At 40.4% G+C, this 18,153-nt stretch overlaps 1 protein-coding gene, 1 long non-coding RNA gene and 1 pseudogene across 9 annotated transcripts in view; 1 reads left to right on the top strand and 2 right to left on the bottom strand.

Annotated features, from left to right (window-relative positions):
- The window catches only part of atg3 (autophagy related 3), a gene marked incomplete in the record, with an annotated part of 729,311 nt that overhangs the window by 23,318 nt on the left and 687,840 nt on the right, over positions 1-18,153 (bottom strand). The window contains 1 exon segment of one of the 2 annotated variants that reach the window (XM_053683882.1): positions 915-1,181. In XM_053683882.1, the coding sequence (XP_053539857.1) occupies positions 915-986 (72 nt within the window). 2 annotated transcript variants of the gene reach the window in all.
- Positions 1,174-13,570, top strand: LOC124628747 (uncharacterized). 7 transcript variants are annotated; one of them, XR_006983395.2, is made up of 6 exons: positions 1,174-1,310; positions 7,101-8,857; positions 8,963-9,050; positions 9,136-9,298; positions 9,434-9,689; positions 10,078-13,562. It is a non-coding gene; the product is annotated as an uncharacterized LOC124628747 (long non-coding RNA). The 7 variants fall into 7 exon arrangements; XR_006983391.2 differs by having other exon boundaries at positions 9,382-9,689; XR_008397557.1 differs by having other exon boundaries at positions 7,101-7,279; positions 7,538-8,857; positions 9,136-9,689; positions 10,078-13,560.
- Positions 15,585-17,144, bottom strand: LOC128634077 (protein kinase C epsilon type-like; annotated as a pseudogene).

Genomic DNA, 18,153 nt, shown 5'->3' with positions numbered 1-18,153 from the left:
TTTGCACGTACAGCACGACAAATAATTAACCGCACTTAAAAATTTTAAATAAAAACACCCAAAACTGTATACGGTACCATAACGAAGACGAACTGTATGTTGATACGTGAAATTCTGGAGGGACGTCGGACGGCGTGACACGGTGACGTAATGACGCGGGCCGTTAATCGAATTATGATCTATAACATGTAAAACGGGAACATGACAGGAGTATTCTAAAAGCGACTCATGTAAACACCTTAATCAGAATATTGTCTTATTCAGTATAAGGTCAATAATTAGATTACTGCTGTCCATGTAAACGTAGTCAATAATGCGACTAAAACAGGAATACTCCACACATCTTTATTCGATCTGTGTTTACTTTGAGTATGACTTCAGCCGGATTAAGGTCATCAATAATCGCTGTTTACATGCTAGTTTCTTAATCAGAGTATCGTCTTAATCGGGTTCATATCGGATTATTGCTGTCCATGTAAACGTTCCTTTTTGCATTTATAAACCTCATGTATTTATGTGATGTGTTATAATATCTGTATATTGCATAGCCATCTAATGGCTGAAAAAAAACCCCACTGGACATATAGCATTAACACATACATAGATACATATATGTGTGTGTGTGTGTGTGTGTGTGTGTGTTAATTTGAACAATAGTACGGTATCTTCCTGAATCTTTAGAAGAACGGAAGTGGGTGTTGCAAACTGAAATATGACCCAAAATCCATATTTTAAAAAACTTTATATTGTCCGACACACTGCATAGTTTTTGAAGGCCTCACTTCCAGGCTTGTGTCTGAGAAATCTCAGGATCAAGAAAGGATCATCATCATCATCATCATCATCATGATGGATGTCTACTTTAGACGCTAGTGAGCTAGCAGGCGACACTCGCTAGCACGCCTCGGGCTTACCTTCAGGACGGGCGTTAGAAACTCAGCCACTCCTAGAGCTGTGCCTTTCACAGAATTGAAGACGTCCTGCATGCTGACACTGTAAATACCACAGAGCCGAAATGCTTTGACTTTTCAACTGTTCTACGTACAACTACTACTCACTATTTTTCTGTTTAACTAGCTCATAGCAAAAACCACGTGACCTAAGTCAGCCGACTGTCTTCCGCTTTTTTTTCTTTCTTACTTTTTTTTTTCTTCCGTCTTCTTCTTCTTCTTCTTGTTTCATGGCGGTTTGGTGCACTTCCGCCACCTACTGGGTTGGAGTGTAGAGCATCAACGCGAAGGCAAAAAAACCCCCTAAAAACAAAGAAAAACTATCGACTATATCCTTCTATACAACTTTGTTCCCTTAAGGTAAGTTAAGAGCACTTTTGTACACTTTTGAGAAATTGTTTAGCAGATTTTTAATTGATTACATTGTAGTGTGTTATGTAGCTGTTTGTGAATGTAAAAAACGTCTGCAAACTTTAAAAAAAAAAAAAAAAATCAAAGTGCACGACAAAGCGTTATTGACTCCCAAAAGAAGGAACCGATTCTGAACAGCTGAAACGAGTCGTCAGTGAGTCCAGACTTCTTCTTCTTTCGTTTTTAATGGCGGTTGGCAAACCAACTTAAGGTACAATATTCAAGATTCAAGTTTTCTATCGTTAGACGGTGATTTATTAAGAGCATAGTGACCAATCCGAAGTCTAGTTAATATTGTGTCATCCCTTCTATTTTCAAATACAATCCTCTCACATGCAACTTGGCTTTGAATATCACAGATTTTGTCCCTTAATTCATTATCCCATTTTTCTTGCCACATCACTTTTAGCAAACCATTAACTATTCATTTAAAGCTGCAGTATAGATTGTTTTTTGGTTTAAAAAATGTACAAAAATCAATTATTGAGCAAGTATGTAAAAAAAAAAATCAGTGTTCAGAACTGTCTCCATACCGTATCCTGATTTGCAACGTGATCTTAATAATTATTTATCATTTGAGCTGCCGGCTTGGATTTCACAGGGAACGTAAAGTTTGACATCGTTTGCATGCCTTTGCGTGGTTACAGCACGTCCGTAAACAGAAAGAAAAGCCGGCTACTATATCGCGTGTGTGGGGGCTGAGGATGGTGGAGTGTTTGTAGCTTGTCCTTACAAGAATTGCTAAGATTTGAAACATGTCATTCAGATGGCTGCTTTTAATCTGGATAGTTCATCATCATCATTCATATCTGGGGAATCAGCTGTTGTCAAATCTAAGAAGGGAAAAACATCAGAGCCTGTGCTAAAACGAATAAATATTGGCATGTCTTTTGAGAGGTGGCGAAAACTCTGAGATCTGAAGGGATTGAAGACTAATGCAGGGATGGCTTTTTTCTGCTGAACAGGTAAGACATTTCAGTGGCTCAATAGGTAGCTAGGTAACATAAGCACACTTGTTCGTTTGATTCAGCTAGGAATCAATTTTCCTGTGTTTTTTTTTTTTTTTTGGTTAGTTTGTTTGTTTGTTTTGCTACGGTCCATGTGGTAAACTGCACATATTTTCTGCTAGCTATGAGAGAGAGAAACTCACCTCTACTCCAAGAAAACCGTGTCCACCACCACCTCCACTGACAAGTATTGGAGCTTGTCACGTCACGGCGAGTTCGCAACTACGGTCCCCAGAATGCAGTGCCAACTACAAACATGGCCGACGAGAACTACACTTCCCGACCATGCATGCGCTCACGTTCACCGGAATACTGAGTGAGAACACCTGTGTCGCACCATAGGTTATAAAAGGCCTCGTTAACTTCAGCGCCTCGCGAAGTAAACGCTCAGCAACCTTTCACCTGACGTTCACCAAGCCTTGTTCACGTTTTGGATTTCTACGGTTTTTGGAGTTTTTGGATTGCGTTTCCCTGCATAGCATAACTTACATACTCTTACTCAAGTTTTAATCACAGAAATGTACTTTTACTTCGCTACATTCGGTGGCGTTCCTCCGTTACTGTTAACTGTGAAGGAATATAAGTAGTTTTAAGAATTAGTTTATATCATGTATAATGAGGTCGCAAGTGTCGCGATACACTAAATTGCCTTAAATATAAAAAAATATATATCTCCTCAAAGTGTATAAGAAATGTAAACTCCAACCACTTTGTGTCTCCTGTCTGTAAAATAAGACAGACGTTATTTAGAAATTTCCATCCATCTTCAACCGCTTACTCCTTTTCAGGGTCACGGGGAACCTGGAGCCTATCCCAGGGAGCATTGGGCACAAGGCGTGGTACACCCTGGACAGGGTGCCAGTCCATCGCAGGACACAATCACATACACACACCCATTCATACACTACGGACACTTTAGACACGCCAATCAGCCTACCATGCATGTGTTTGGACTGGGGGAGGAAACCAGAGTACCCGGAGGAAACCCCCGCAGCACGGGGAGAACATGCAAACTCCGCACACACACACAGGGCCCTGATGGGAATCGAACCCCTGACCCTGGAGGCGTGAGGCGAACGTGCTCACCACTAAGCCACCGTGTGCCCCTATTTAGAAATATTACTGTATTAAATTAAATATTTAATTATGTTTTTGTTGTAATGTAATGTTTTACTCTGCCGTTGTTGTCACCGTAAATAAATTTACACCGTGTTGAGCGCGGAAAACACCAACCCCGGAAGTGCGAATAAGGTGAATTGCTTATGCAGACGTTATGGTTGTTGTCAGTTTAATAAACGTTCTTACAGAACACTATTATGGAGCACACACTTCTCAGGTAAATGCATGAGACCATTATATATTCTTATTTTTACAGTGATACCATGTTCTGTTGTTTTGTGCTAACTCGGTGTTCCCCTGCTTTAAGTCCGCGTAAAGTACTTGTGTCAGGCTGGCTGGTTAGAGTCTGTTACTGATCGCTTTAGGAAGAGCCTTCAGAATGGAGTTGGGGAAGATATCTACAGCTCAATTAATAAAGGAGCTAAAGCGATTTGGCACAGAAGTCAATTTAATAATAACTATGGCCAGCACTGTATATGTTTGCATATACAGCCATTGTAACTAGTGATTAGCTAGTTCCGTTTTACATTTTGAGAGCATTGGTCCCGCTGTTGCAATGATATTTTATTATATGCTGCACAAGAGTTGCCCAACTCTCTCTCAGATTATATGCCGCCATTTTGTGGTGATTTGAGACAGGGCCGTTTCTGGCCATTTTGGCGCCCTAGGCGAGATTCCTCTTAAACTAATGTGTGAAACCTAACTAATTAGCAAGCTGGCTAGCTACCATCCAACACTGCGTTATCTAGGTCAGCGTTTCTCAACCTTTTTTGAGTCATGGCACCCATTGAAAATGTAAAAAAAATTTGTAGCACCCTACACAAACACTAATTCTAGACAGCGTTAAGCTTGGTTTATACTCGACTTGTCCGCAATAGTGCGAGGGAGCTTGCGGAAAATATGACATCGTCGTGGAGTGGACGGTCCAGCGCGTTGAGTGCGCGAGACCTCATTCAACCGAAACCGCGTGACGGTTTGCATGGCGTTCTTTATAACTTGCCGTGTGGAGCCAGATCCGGAAATGATTGACTTCGAGGCGACTCTTGCCGGAAGGTACGATTGTACAGGCATCTCTATGATCCATCCATGCGGGACCATAGACATGGACAGATGCCACAAAATTCATGGAACCGGTTTTCAAAAATAGTGATTTGGATTTGCTTTGTACATACTGCTGAGATAATAAAGCCAAAGCTGAAAGTTTTTTGGAGGTGCACCATGTTTTCATTCATCAGTGTCTTCACAAATCACTACACAGTCACTACACTACACTGTTAGACAGTGATTACACCTCATTCTTTTTGTTTTCACACACAGACTCTTACGCTGATGGGCAGCCATACAGAGCGATCCTTCTGTAATAACATTCTTTTGTCTCAATACATTTACACTGATAGGTGAATGTAATAACCTGATTTTGTAAATGTAAGACATTTGCAGGAAGCTCCCACTTTTTGCTGATGTCTACAGTAACTGCTAACATTTACAAAATGAGCCTACAATAAATAATAAGTCTATTTAATGAAAGCAAAGGTCCATGTTTAATAAAAATCTTACTGAAATGGATCAAAACAACTGAGGTTCAATTTAGTTTTATACCTGTTCTTATATTAATAGCTATATTTTGTTGTAATGTGACAAGTGATAATCTCAATGTTTACTGGGTTTTATATGATACTTTGCTCTTTTTTCATACTGTGGGTTTTAGTGTATTTCAAATGTATTGAAAACAAACGTCGTCAACAATAAGCACAGCAATTCCTCCTCAGCAACTCCACGTGAGACGCCATGTTTGTAAGCGTTGCTTTGGTTGTTCCGACAAATTTCTCTCAGCTACTTCCTGTTAGTTTATAGGACGTTTACTCAGAGTCGCCCCCTTTCGTTCCAAAGAATATTACACCGGCAGGCAGTGGAGGCTCGCGGTGCAAAGCCAGGCGGAAGTATGAACAAGGCTTTAGCTCCATGAGTATGAAGTTGATGGTCCAGAAGCATCTGGAGATTTTCTTTTAAGGAATCTGTCCATATTCTTTCACACTAGAAACGCATCACACGCTAATTATTAGGATAAAACACAGGCATATATTATACATACTCACGTTCACGTGCTGCTGACAGGTCAGCGAGGGGGGTCGAGGGGGAAGGAATTATTAGGCTATAATTTTTCTATAGAATTTTTATTATTCTTGTTATGCGCACACGTGTGTGTGTGTCTATCTTATTATTTCTGTGTCTGTGTTATTATATATATTTATCATGTATATTAAATGTTTTATACACATTTTAGCATTTTAGAAAATGTTTGAAGGATTTTTACACGCACCCCTGCTCTCATCAGACGTTCATTCCACCACTGAGGAACAGTTAGTGTTCTGGAAAGGGAAGACTGTACTAAGCGTCAGTCGTTAATCGATCGCAGATTGCGTGAGGGAACATAAACCTCAAGGAAAGAGTTGAGGTAGGGGGCGCTGTTCCAGACAAGGTCTTGTAGGTGAGCATCAAGGCCTTGAATTTGATACGGGTAGCTACAGGAAGCCAGTGGAGGGCTGACATGGCTGAAGAGGGGTGTGACATGGGTTCTTTTGGGTTGAAGACCAGGCGTGCTGCTGTATTCTGAATCCTCTGAACTTGGAACTCATATAGATGTTTACACACCTTGTTTTCCTGCTCAGCAAGAGAGAATTAGTGCTGCAGTTTCAACCCCTTTACTGGTTAAAAATAAATAAATAAAAATAGGTGTATATCCAATTTTCCCTCCCACTGAGTGTGTGAGCCAGAGTTTGGCACAATTGAGAGCTGTCAGCCAATAAGACACGAGCATTTCCACATATTTTCCTGTAAACCCTGTCTGATTGGTCTCGCCTCCGTTCACTGAAGATAAAATACAACTGTTCAAAAGTTTATAACCAAAGTTATACACTTGTTTTATTTTATGACTTCTACATTATCAAGTCAGTAAAAAAAAAAAAACATTTTAGATTCCCAAACATTAGTTTTCTAGCACAAAATTAAATGTTACTGGAAAATGTCAGTCAGTACAGAAAGCAGAGTATTACATAAGAGCCACTTTTCAGACAAAAACACAATGAAGGCTGCAAAAATAAGAAGCAACAGCCAAAGTCTCCAGAAGAACTGGGTCTGATTCTGCAAGATGATCAGTAACCCTTACAGCTCATTTCCTTACAAAACTACACACATTGTACCAGAGACTACACTTTTTATTTAAATAGTTTTTTTTATCACACCAGATATTGACTTTGTTTCATTTACTACTGTTTACTGCTCTTTTTTTTTAAATGTAGAAACATTTAATTTCATAATTTTGAAGGCATCTTTGTGCCTAAAACTTTTACACAGTATTGTGTGTGTGTGTGTGTGTGTGTGTGTGTGTGTGTGTGTGTGTGTGTCATCTTTATCTCTTCTTTATCATGTATTTTTCGTAAAGTGATCCCAACCGGTTACAATTTTCATGTGTAGTAGCAAGCGATCTACTTTCCCTGACTGGCAGGGGTTCAGTGTGCAGAAACACCAGCTTCAGAAACACTGCTGTAGTGCATGCTTCTATTTGATAGCTAATTAAATAATTGTCCATTTCTTTATCTCTTTTATATTCTAGACAATGACGTGAGAGGCCGTTGACGTTGGCCTGACAGAGTCAGCGGTTTCATTCCTCTTTGAGGGATCATTTAAAAAGCAAGCGAAATTCCATCGATTTGTACAACAGATGAAGGAAACCATGATGTTAACACTTGAACCTGAAATATATCAACAGAAAACACTATTTGAACAGATCAGGTAGGAGCTTTAACATGGAGAAAAAGCAGGGTGCACGTTCTCAGCCCAGCGTGCCCAGAGTTTTTGGTGCAACACTATTATTTATGTTTACTGTGTAATCATGTGTTCATTAAATTTACCACTGCATATGAATTGACAAAAAGGTTGAACAGGAAAAGGGTAGGGCAAGTTAGTATTATTGTTAGTTAATTAATGCAGTAATTGGTCTTTTCAGTATTAAAAACAGGTACTGTACAGTATATTATGTATACCCCTTAGAGATTGACCGAGAGTGGATTTTACCGATATCGATAACTGTTGAGCGGTACCGACCTGCTGATAACCAGGTATAAGATAAGTATCTGCCTGTACTTCTCAGCATTGAGGAGACCATTAATTCTGACCAAATCCCCACTCCATTTGCAGAAATGCAGCCCCAAACTTGCAAGGAACCTCCACCATGCTTCACTGTTGCCTGTACCACTCTCCAGCCCTTTAACAAACTGCCTTCTGCTATAGCCAAATATGTCAAATTTTGACTCATCAATCCAAAGCTGCCATTTTTCTGCTCCCAAGTTCTTCGTGCATAGTTTAGTTGCTTGGCCCTGTTTCCACGTTGGAGATATGTTTTTTTGGCCACAAGTCTTCCATGAAGGCCACTTCTGACCAGACTTCTTTGGACTGTAGATGGGTGTACCAGACTCCCACTGGTTTCTACCAGGTCTGAGCTGGTGGCACTGCTGGACATCTTCCAATTGCGAAGGGAAGTAAGTCTGATGTGTCTCTGACCTGCTGCAGTACGTTTCCTTGGCCGACCACTGCATCTACGGTCCTCAACGTTGTCTGTTTCTTTGTGCTTCTTCAAAAGAGCTAGCACCTGTTTAGTATAATTGTTTAATCATACACCTGACTATATGCCTACAAAATCCACGACCGTGTGTAAGAGTACCTAGAAGAACGGATGCTGTTTTGAAGGCAAAGGGTGGTCGCACGAAATATTGATTTGATGTAGATTTTTCTACTGTTTGCTCACTTTGCATTTTGTTCATTGATAAATATAAACTTTTTCTATTTGTCTATTTTTGAAAGCATTCTTACTGTACAGCATTTTTCACACCTGCCTAAAACTTTTGCACAGTACTGTACATATGAACTATATTAATAAATATTAAAGTAAATAAGATAATACATCCAAACTGAACCACATGGGAAGTATCCCATCCTGTGCAGAGTGTGTAGCCTCACGTGTCAAAACAAACACCATGAGGTGTCAGCTGACCCTTCTCAGCTGCTCCCGCAATGGATGTAACCGGGAAAAACTATGTTATTATTGCTAATAACCGACAGTTCCAGCAATCAGTTATCGACAAAACTCATCAATCAGTTGACCTCTAATACCTGTAACACTGCAATGCCTAATTATTACTTTCTCTTTTTTACCACAGTATCAGTCCATCAACAGGTTTTCTTGCAGTTTTTTAAGTTCCTAAGTTTCCTTTTGATGTTCAGGCCAAGTTGGACCAAAAACAACGCAAACTTTCGACATCAGAGAAACAAAATGATAAAAACATTGTATGAAAGCATGGCTCAGTACAAGATGTAAGTATTCCTCATTAACGGTGCCAAGGTCTTAAAGGCTTACATCCAATTTGGTGTTTAAACTACATTTAATCCTACACTCGTGTGGTTAAAATATTTTTGCAGGTGTCTGACTAAGGAAGAGTATGTTCGAGTGGCTAAGGCCCTGACTCTGAGGTACCCCTTTTTAAAGGACAAAGAGGGCAATGGAGATGTGAGTACAAGGGTTACTCTTAATGACCTACTCTTGATTCTGTTCATGCAATTTGTTATTTAGTGTAAATTTGTTTTTTGCCCAGGTATTATTTTGAATAGCACACATGGCACACGTCTCTGAAACGCACGATTAAATTTGAGCGGACACGTTCGGCTGATGTTGAAAAGATTTAAACAGAAGTTTTAGTCATTCGAAAAAAGCCTCTGCAACCTGACAGCAGTGGCAAAAAAATTGCAAGGCCTTTGGTGAGAGAATATATTTTATTTTTACAATGATTTATTTTTCCTATGATTTTACTTATGATTGTGTCTTTGTAAACTAATTGCAGCTTTATCAAGAAATTGGTTTCCTGTATAAATCTGTTAACCTATGTCGCCAAGTTCAAGAAAATTCAGGGCTGCTCCGTGTGACCAAGGGGCGGTGTTATCAAGTCCTGTGCATCCTCATCCACTCCCAGATTCACTTTGTTCTTCATTTTGCGTCTCAAAGAATGGAAAAAAAAGACATTGAGTTACCAATCGAGAATCAATGTTCTTGAAAAAGCATCCAGTGTGCTACGGCTTGCTCAAGGGAAATCTCTTTTAGCAAAGCTGCACAAAGAGACTAGAGAAGAATCTCTCTGTGAAGACCACCTTGGTAATTGACATTTAACATTTCTCCTCTTTTTTAAGCCTAACCAATTCTAGCTTTGGATGGATTCCTACATATTTATATGTATGTCATGACTTGTGTTTTAGGTATTGATTTCAAAGCAGCTCTTTTGATGTTGCCAGCCTTGTTTGAGGAGAAACTCGAACATTTCATTGTGCTTGGGGGGGTGCGCATATAGTTCTGTCTATGCCTTGTATGTCCGTGATAAATGCATTTATGCATTTTAGAATTCTTAAACTTTATTTACTGTGTCCACATAGAAATAGGATGAATAATAATTATCTTACACTTCATGCACGTAGATTATTTCACTTAAGTCATCTGCTGTGAAAATCTGTCTGAGATCAAATCTGATTTGTGCTCTGTCATTTAGAATGAACCATCATCACCATATCCAACTGTTCAAGTACCAGAAGTCACTGACTGGAAAACTGTGTTTACAAGAAGAGTCACTGCAGTCTTCACAAATTTTAGAGAATCTTTTATTTATTTATGGAATGTTTTTAAATCGGAGAAGGTGGCGTTTAGTTCTGTACAACAGTGGTGGGATGTGGCTCAAGCTCAAATTAACGCATTTTGTCAACAGTACACTCTTAATGTCACAAGAGACATTGTCAGATCTCTGAAAGCCCTGGAGACTGGAATAGTGGAACTCCAGTGTTTGGAGACCACAGGAGTTCGAGGGCAGATTGAAGCCCTCAAAAGTAAAAAAGCTATAATGAATGACCTGTTGGGCATCACAGCACAGGGGGCGCTGGTCCGCTCACGCTTTAAAAGCATGAATGAGACGGATGCTCCTTCTAAGTTCTTTTTTGGTCTAGAGCAGAAGAATGGACAGAAGAGCTTCATACATGCTGTGCGAACAGAATCAGGGGATCTTCCGTCAGATCCCACTGAAATCCGCAAGCAGACAGTTAGCTTCTACTCGAAGCTGTACAGCAGCGAGCGGTCAGGGGCACAGATAGTGGAGGAGAGCTTCCTCAAGAACCTGCCGAAACTCTCGGAGCATGTGGCCAGAGATATGGACGTAGAGAACCTGCCGAAACCTTAAGAACCTGCCAAAACTCTCGGAGCATGTGGCCAGAGATATGGACGTAGAGCTAACGCTGGTAGAGCTCTATGAGGCTCTCCAAGGGATGGAGAACGGACGGGCGCCAGGCATAGACGGTCTCCCTGTAGAGTTCTACAAAGCCTTCTGGACAGTTGTAGGGCAGGATGTGCTAGAAGTGTTGCTAGACAGTGTGAAGGGAGGTGAGCTCCCATTGAGCTGCAGGAGAGCCGTCCTGACCCTCCTACAAAAAAAGGGAGACCTGACACACTTGAAGAACTGGCACCCGGTCTCACTGTTTTCCACTGACTACAAGCTGCTCTCAAAAGCATTAGCTTAAGACTGACTAAGGTAATGGAGCAAATCATGACCAGACGTACTATGGGCCTGGCCGGTCTATATTTGATAACGTACACTTAATTCGTGGCATTTTGGATGTCTCCAGGCTATTGGGCTTAAAGACTGGTCTTATTTTTCTAGATCAGGAAAAGGCTTTTGACCGGGTTGAACATGAATACTTGTGGAAGGTGCTGGAAACCTTTGGTTTCAACCCAGGTTTCATAGCCATGATCAAGACTTTGTACAGTGAAATTGAGAGTGTACTGAAGGTTAATGGTGGTTTGTGTGCCCCTTTTAGAGTCTACAGAGGTATTAGACAAGGCTGTTCTCTGTCAGGTGTGCTGTACACCCTAGCATTTGAACCTCTTTTATGTAAACTGAGAGATCAACTTTCTGGTTTTAAAATGTCTCACTCCAGTGCTTCTCTCTGTCTCTCAGCATATGCAGATGACCTGGTTGTAATGCTGGGAGCACAGACTGATGTGAATATTTTAATTGATGTTTTAAAAGATTTTGAGATTTTATCATCTGCCAAGGTCAACTGGGCCAAAAGCGAAGCCATTTTAGTTGGAGAGTGGGGTGGTGGTGGGCAGCCCACATTACCAGCTGGTTTGGTGTGGAAAAAGGGTGGTTTTAAGTACTTGGGTGTTTATCTGGGCTGCATTGAGTTTTTAAATAAAAATTGGGAGGGTGTTTTTGAACAGGTGAAGGACAAACTGAGCAGGTGGAAGTGGCTGGTCCCAAAAATGTCTTACAGGGGACAAACGCTGATCATCAACAACTTGGCAGCACCAATCCTGTGACTTGCTCTCAAGCATCCAGGCCCTGCTAGTGGACTTCTTCTGGGACAGACTACACTGGATCCCTCAGTGTGTCCTTCATCTGCCCAAGGAGGGGTGGGGGCAGGGGCTGGTCCACATAGCCAGCAGAACTGCAACCTTGGCGACTCCAGTTCATCCAGAGACTCCTCACTGGACCTAGGAGGTTGGTATGGAGATCAGCAGCCTATAGGCTGTTACACACAGTAGGAGGCCTGGGGTTGGACAGAACTTTGATTTTAATGGACACAAGAGCACTAGACTTTGCTGGATTACCAGTTTTTTTATCGTGGGCTTTTTAAAATATGGAACCTTTTTAAAAAACAAATCAAGGAGTGCAGAACTCCACACTGGCTGCTGGAGGAACCCCTGGTTCATGGTGGGCGATTAGACATCTCTGGTGTGACCACTCCTTCATTATCCAGGGTTCTGGTCTCCTCGGTTATTGTGACACTCCGGCAGCTGGTGAACATCACAGGGACGGACCTGTCACGGGCAGAGGACTAAGCAGCGCACCTGGGACTACGGTCCCTATGTGTTGTGAATAAGCTCCTACATCGCTGGAGGTCCACCCTAACGTCAGAGGAGTGTGTTCAGCTGATGGACAACTAAACAAGCGAGACTGGGCCTACAGAGGAGGAACCTTTTCCACAGCTGGGCATCGCTCCAGATCTAGATGGGTGTGGGGGCCTTCTCGTGGAGTTCAGAGGTGACATGAACATTGAGACAGTGTCCGGTAAGCTTCTGAAAAAAGCCTGCATGAAAGTTTTAAATAAAAAACTGAATGGGAGAGTGGACACCCCATGGCGAAGTGTACTGGGTTTTAATGATGATATTAAACCACTGTTAACCAAAAAATTCGCTGCCCTCCAATGGAGGATTTTACATGGAATTGTTTCTGTGAATTCTTTTATCTCCATTTTGAACCCCAAGGTCACACAGGAATGTCCGTTCTGTTCACAGAGAGAGACTGTTTTTCATGCGTTTATACATTGCTCCAGGTTGCAGCCATTGTTTGTCTTTTTAAAAAACAACCTGAGGTCATTTTATGTGGATTTTACTTTTCAGATTTTTATCTTTGGTTCTAAGTACGTCAGAAGGAACAGGTTCAAATGTCAGCTGATCAAATTTATCGTTGGCCAGGCCAAAATGGTGATATACCAGAGCAGAAAAAACCAAAGTGGCACAAAACACAGACTGCGACGCCATAAAAGTTCTCTCCAGACTGATCAAATCACGAATTCTGATCGATTTGAACGTTTACAGTAGTATGGGAGACTTGGAGATGTTCAAGGCAGGGTTGTGTTGCGAGGAGGCTCTGTGTTCTGTAGTGGAGGGAGAACTTTGTTTTACACCAGCATTAGGCTGATAATGTTCTGAACAACCAATTGTTGTTGCGCTGACTTATTTATTTAATTGACTTTTTTTAATGCTCATTTAAATATTTATTTATTTATTGAGTCACCTTGACTTGAATGTGCATGGTGTGACTTTTGATAAATAAAGCATTGTAAAAAGTCTCTCTCTCTCTCTCTCTCTCTCGTATATAAAACATTAACCTCGATGTATACACCAGGGGAAAAAAATGAAAAAAATGAATTCAAGTAAAATTATAATTGATTAATTCAAGAGTGAACATACATTCCTTATTATGGCTTCTTATTTGTTATTTCTTATTTTATTATGGATTTTTATTTCATACTAATATTTTTTTACGTGTTATTGTAGGCTATATATTCTCTTCTCTATTTTTTTCAGTGTTGATTGTGTAAGTGATCAGTCTAGCAGTTATCCTATAGATCTGTGATTTATCATGTGTTGTATGGAAATCAGATAAAACTAAAACACAAGGAGACAAAGTATGAGTGTGACAGGGGAAGAACCAGAACGTGCTGACGTGTAAGGAGGAATGTAGCTGGGGCTACTAGGGGAGAAGGGAGGAGAGGTCGGAATCAGGATCAGGATAGGTCATGTGATCATCAGCATGTTGGTCAGGTGAGATAACAAGGCAGGGATCAGTTTGAGTGGAAGCATCCGCATACACCTTAGCTGGACTGATCCTGTATCTCCGGGGAAGTGGAAACCCAGAAAGGTCAGAGGGAGCGCGGAGAACCTCAACCAAGAGGGCCAAATCCACAGAGAGGTGTGCAAGCTGATCGCGAGTATTTAGGTCAAAGCCCAAATCTTCAAAGGCGGGGGGGGAAAAGGAGTTAGCTGTAGAAAGACACAAAGAAGAACCAGTTCAGTGAATGATTCAGTAAACAAAAGAAGCACAAACACACATAGAACAGGGTTGGGAAAAGAAAATAGAGGGGACTGGATTACCTGAAAACAATACAAGCATCTACATACACACACACACACACACACACACACACACACTCACAGAATGCATAGTTATGAACAAAATGGCAGGGCAAACACACATTAGGTAGAGTGAGACCAAAAAATAAAACTTACCCATGATAAGGGAAAAACAAAGAGCGGTGCGGCTAAGATCCTCTCTCAGTGGAAGTCAGCTCAATAATGACATGAAAAGCAGAAGTCAGTTTTTAAATAATAGACACAAAGATAGGGCAAACATAAGGGGAGGGGAAACCACCCAAATGCAAACATAAGGGTTATCAGAATTCATAGAAACCATGAGATAATGGGAGACAGAAAATACACTTCTATTGACATAATGGGTTTGAAAATAACCTAAAACGAAGGGATAGTGGTGTGGGGGAAAACAACCAGGGGCGGGAACTAAGCAAGAAGACCTGTATAAATAGGGGAGTCTCATTTCTGGGGTTTTTAGATCCCTCTTGGGATGTCTCAAATGTGTGGATCTCGTGTGGTGGAACAATAAACGTGGACCCTTGCTTTTCCTCACTCACTGGTTCTTTGTGTTTTTTCCTTCTTCAATGAGCTGTTGAATGTAAGTACCCAATTCTATAATAAGTTCTAATAGCGTTAGGATTGTGGACTAAAATTCATATTCATAACATATTCATGTTCATAACATATGGTCATAGTCAATAATTATTGATGAAAAAATGACGTTTCTTCTTTTTCTCTCTTCTGCCTGCGTCAACAGGAGCTAACTACACCCCAAAGGCTTTTTTTAAGAGCCACAGCACTGAGCATCTTTGGCTTTGTAAGTATATGTTTTGACTATCAGATGCATTATGCGATTAACATCTTGTAATGCATAACGTTTTATTATTTCAACAATAAAACAACTGCCTACATTTCTGCCTACTTGGCATCCCTTTGGAGCATTCATGTAAAATATTCAGAATAAATATTTTGTGAAATAGTGTAAAATAAATGACAGTAAAATTACAATTACAGTAACTTACTGGCAATAGTGCTGCCGGTAAGTTACCCCAAATATACAAAAAAATGTCTAACAGTGTGCATTCCCTTTGAAAGGACCCTGAGATTGTGGGTCTCCTCATCAGTCCCCGTTGGAAAGTACTTTGCATTACAGTGGTGCAGTTCTGAATCATAATATTTTTCATATTTGGTTATCCCTAAATGCAGAAGCTCCAAAACATATTGTGCGTGACCAACGCGTTACTTTAAAATGAAATAACTCTCCGCCTATATAAAGTTCGTTCTCTGTTGTCAAATTCGAGTAGCATTCATTTCGTACAGAAAAAAATATCAAAACATCACATATAAAATTGATCACTTTAAACTTTAAAGGTACAAATACATGCTTAGAAATCCTTTAAAATGTATACGGCTATGTCAAATGCACGTTATTTCATAAATACAGTCTTCATTTACAATAACGTCACGCTTCAATACTTCCGTTTATGAGTTCCTGCTATTAGTGATTGTGGCAGTTGTAAAGGAGGTGGGGAATTATATATATATATACACACACACAAACACGTATATACACACATTTTTATAATATATATAGATAGATATCTCATATAGACACACACACACACACACATATATATATATATATATATATATATATATATATATATATATATATATATATATATATATACACACACACACATACATACATACATACACACACACACATATATATACGCACAACTTCTCCTGGCTGAACTCCTCAATGACGGCATTATTCATTAGAGAGAGCTTGAGCTCCTCAAGGGTAAAAATTTGGTTAAATTTACTGACGTCCCTCTTTGCTGTAATTAGAGGTTTAAAAGGGGGTGTAATCTTCCTCTGTTCAAGCAGCACCAAGCTGATCATGGTAAAGAAAGGATGAACTTTGATGGCTTCCTCTCGGCCCCGGTGGGACTTCACACAGCCAAGCCGAGTCTTGGGGTCCTTCTTCAGGAAAGCTTTGAGGATGGTGACTGCCTTTTTGCTGAGCTTTGGTGGGTACTTCAGTTTATCATGTTTGATGGAATCAAACAGATTCCACCGGTTTTCATCATCAAACGGCTTGCAGCCCGTCATCATCTCAAACATGGTAACACCTAGGGCCCACCAATCCACTGATGTGCTGCATTTCAATCCCTGTATCAACTCAGGTGCCATGTAGTTGAGTTGATGTCATCTTGACATCTTCAAAGGTCTCTTTGCACAAGCCAAAGTCTGCAAGCTTGCAGTGGCCATCCACGTCTAAGAGGATGTTCTTGGGTTTGAGATCGGTGCAGGAACATGAGAGCACAGGTGATCTCAGCAGCATAAAATTGGGAGCGTGCTATGTGGCATGAAAGATCCCCTCCATTCACATACTCCATAGCAAAGCATAAGAATTCTGGAAGCAGCAGAAAAGGTGTGTCAGGTAGGGGTGTCTGGCCAGAAACAGGGTGCGTCTCTCCATAAGAGTGCAGTCCATGATATCATATACCAGAATCCTGTCTTTCTTCAACATTTCCAGCGTATACACCTCATCGGTGCGTCTGAGTTAGGACAGATAACCTTGCCGAATAATCCCCTTCCAAGCACGCTGAGGAAGTTGAAGTCCTCCAGGCTCTTTCTTTTAGGTTACAACTCCTCGTTCTCTCGGCTCTCCTCAGAATCAAGAACATTCGATAAGTTAAGAAATCTTACTTTAATCTTCAGCGTTCAGTTCATGTGTTTTGTGTTTATGAGACTAGTTACTGTGAAACGTGTTGAAATGGAGACAATTTATTTGCATTTCTTTCAGAATGGTGGAATTCATTATTATTCATTTAAAAGAAGGCATAAAAGGCAGAACTATCGGTATTGGCCGATATCACTCTGAATGATCGGTATCGGTCGATATCACTCTGAATAATCGGTTATCGGTATCGGTCGATATCACTCACATCTCTAAATAAAATTCCAAAAGTATTTTGGCGGTACAGCCATTTTTACGTTTTGTTGGTGTTGGATGGATGTGGACAAAGTGGACTTTAATTTCTTTATTTTGATATAATTTAAGTCAGTCATATTCAATCAGTCTCGAACACAGATTATGAGACCGGTATACATTGACCAAAAATAACCTTATTTCTATAGATTTGACACCCATTGTTATTCTAAAATATACATGACTAGAAAGATCTCTAGTGACTACCTGCCCACAGCTCTGCCCACACTCTGGCAGAAACAGTGTTTTCCATACCATCATCCTCCGCGCCAGTAGAAAGTCTTCAGGGCAGGTGGCCTCATCATCAGACCGGATCATGCACATTTAACTCACAAAATGGTCACAACGCTTGTATTTCTGAAAAGCATTGTGGCCTGGTTTAGTGCTCTGAATGTATGGTACAGTACATTGTATTTTCAGTGTTCATTACAGCTCACGATAAAAAGTTATGAAAGTTAAGAGATATGATCGCTGTCATACAGAGACAGTAAACATAGTAAACAGCTTGAAGCTTTTTATTACTAGCATAACTATGTAACTATTCTCTTTACTGCAGCCTATGTGTATGTGGGAGAAGGCTATCAAATCATTGAAACGTCAACTGATGAACTAGGACACATTATAGTCTTATACAATAATGAAACAAGTTCATTTGCATTTTCATACACTTGTAATTTAATAAAACCTCCAAATATACCTCTTTAGCGGGTTTTTGTTTTGAAACCAAACTAGTTTTTGAATTGCTGATGACAAAATGGCTGGATCGTATAGTGGTATGTTTTCTGAAGGTTAAAATATTAACAGCTCAGTATTGAGGTTGCAATTTCAAGGCACTATTTATATCAGATTCACTTTCTGGACTTGGCCACAGTGGACTTGGCTGTAAAGGACTTTGTCTCAAGTTCAACTCGCCTCCTATGG

The sequence above is a fragment of the Ictalurus punctatus genome, chromosome 12, assembly GCF_001660625.3.
Source record: "Ictalurus punctatus breed USDA103 chromosome 12, Coco_2.0, whole genome shotgun sequence".
NCBI lineage: Eukaryota > Metazoa > Chordata > Actinopteri > Siluriformes > Ictaluridae > Ictalurus > Ictalurus punctatus.
Note: the sequence above shows the minus strand (reverse complement) of the source record. Positions and strands in the feature narration are given on the sequence as shown.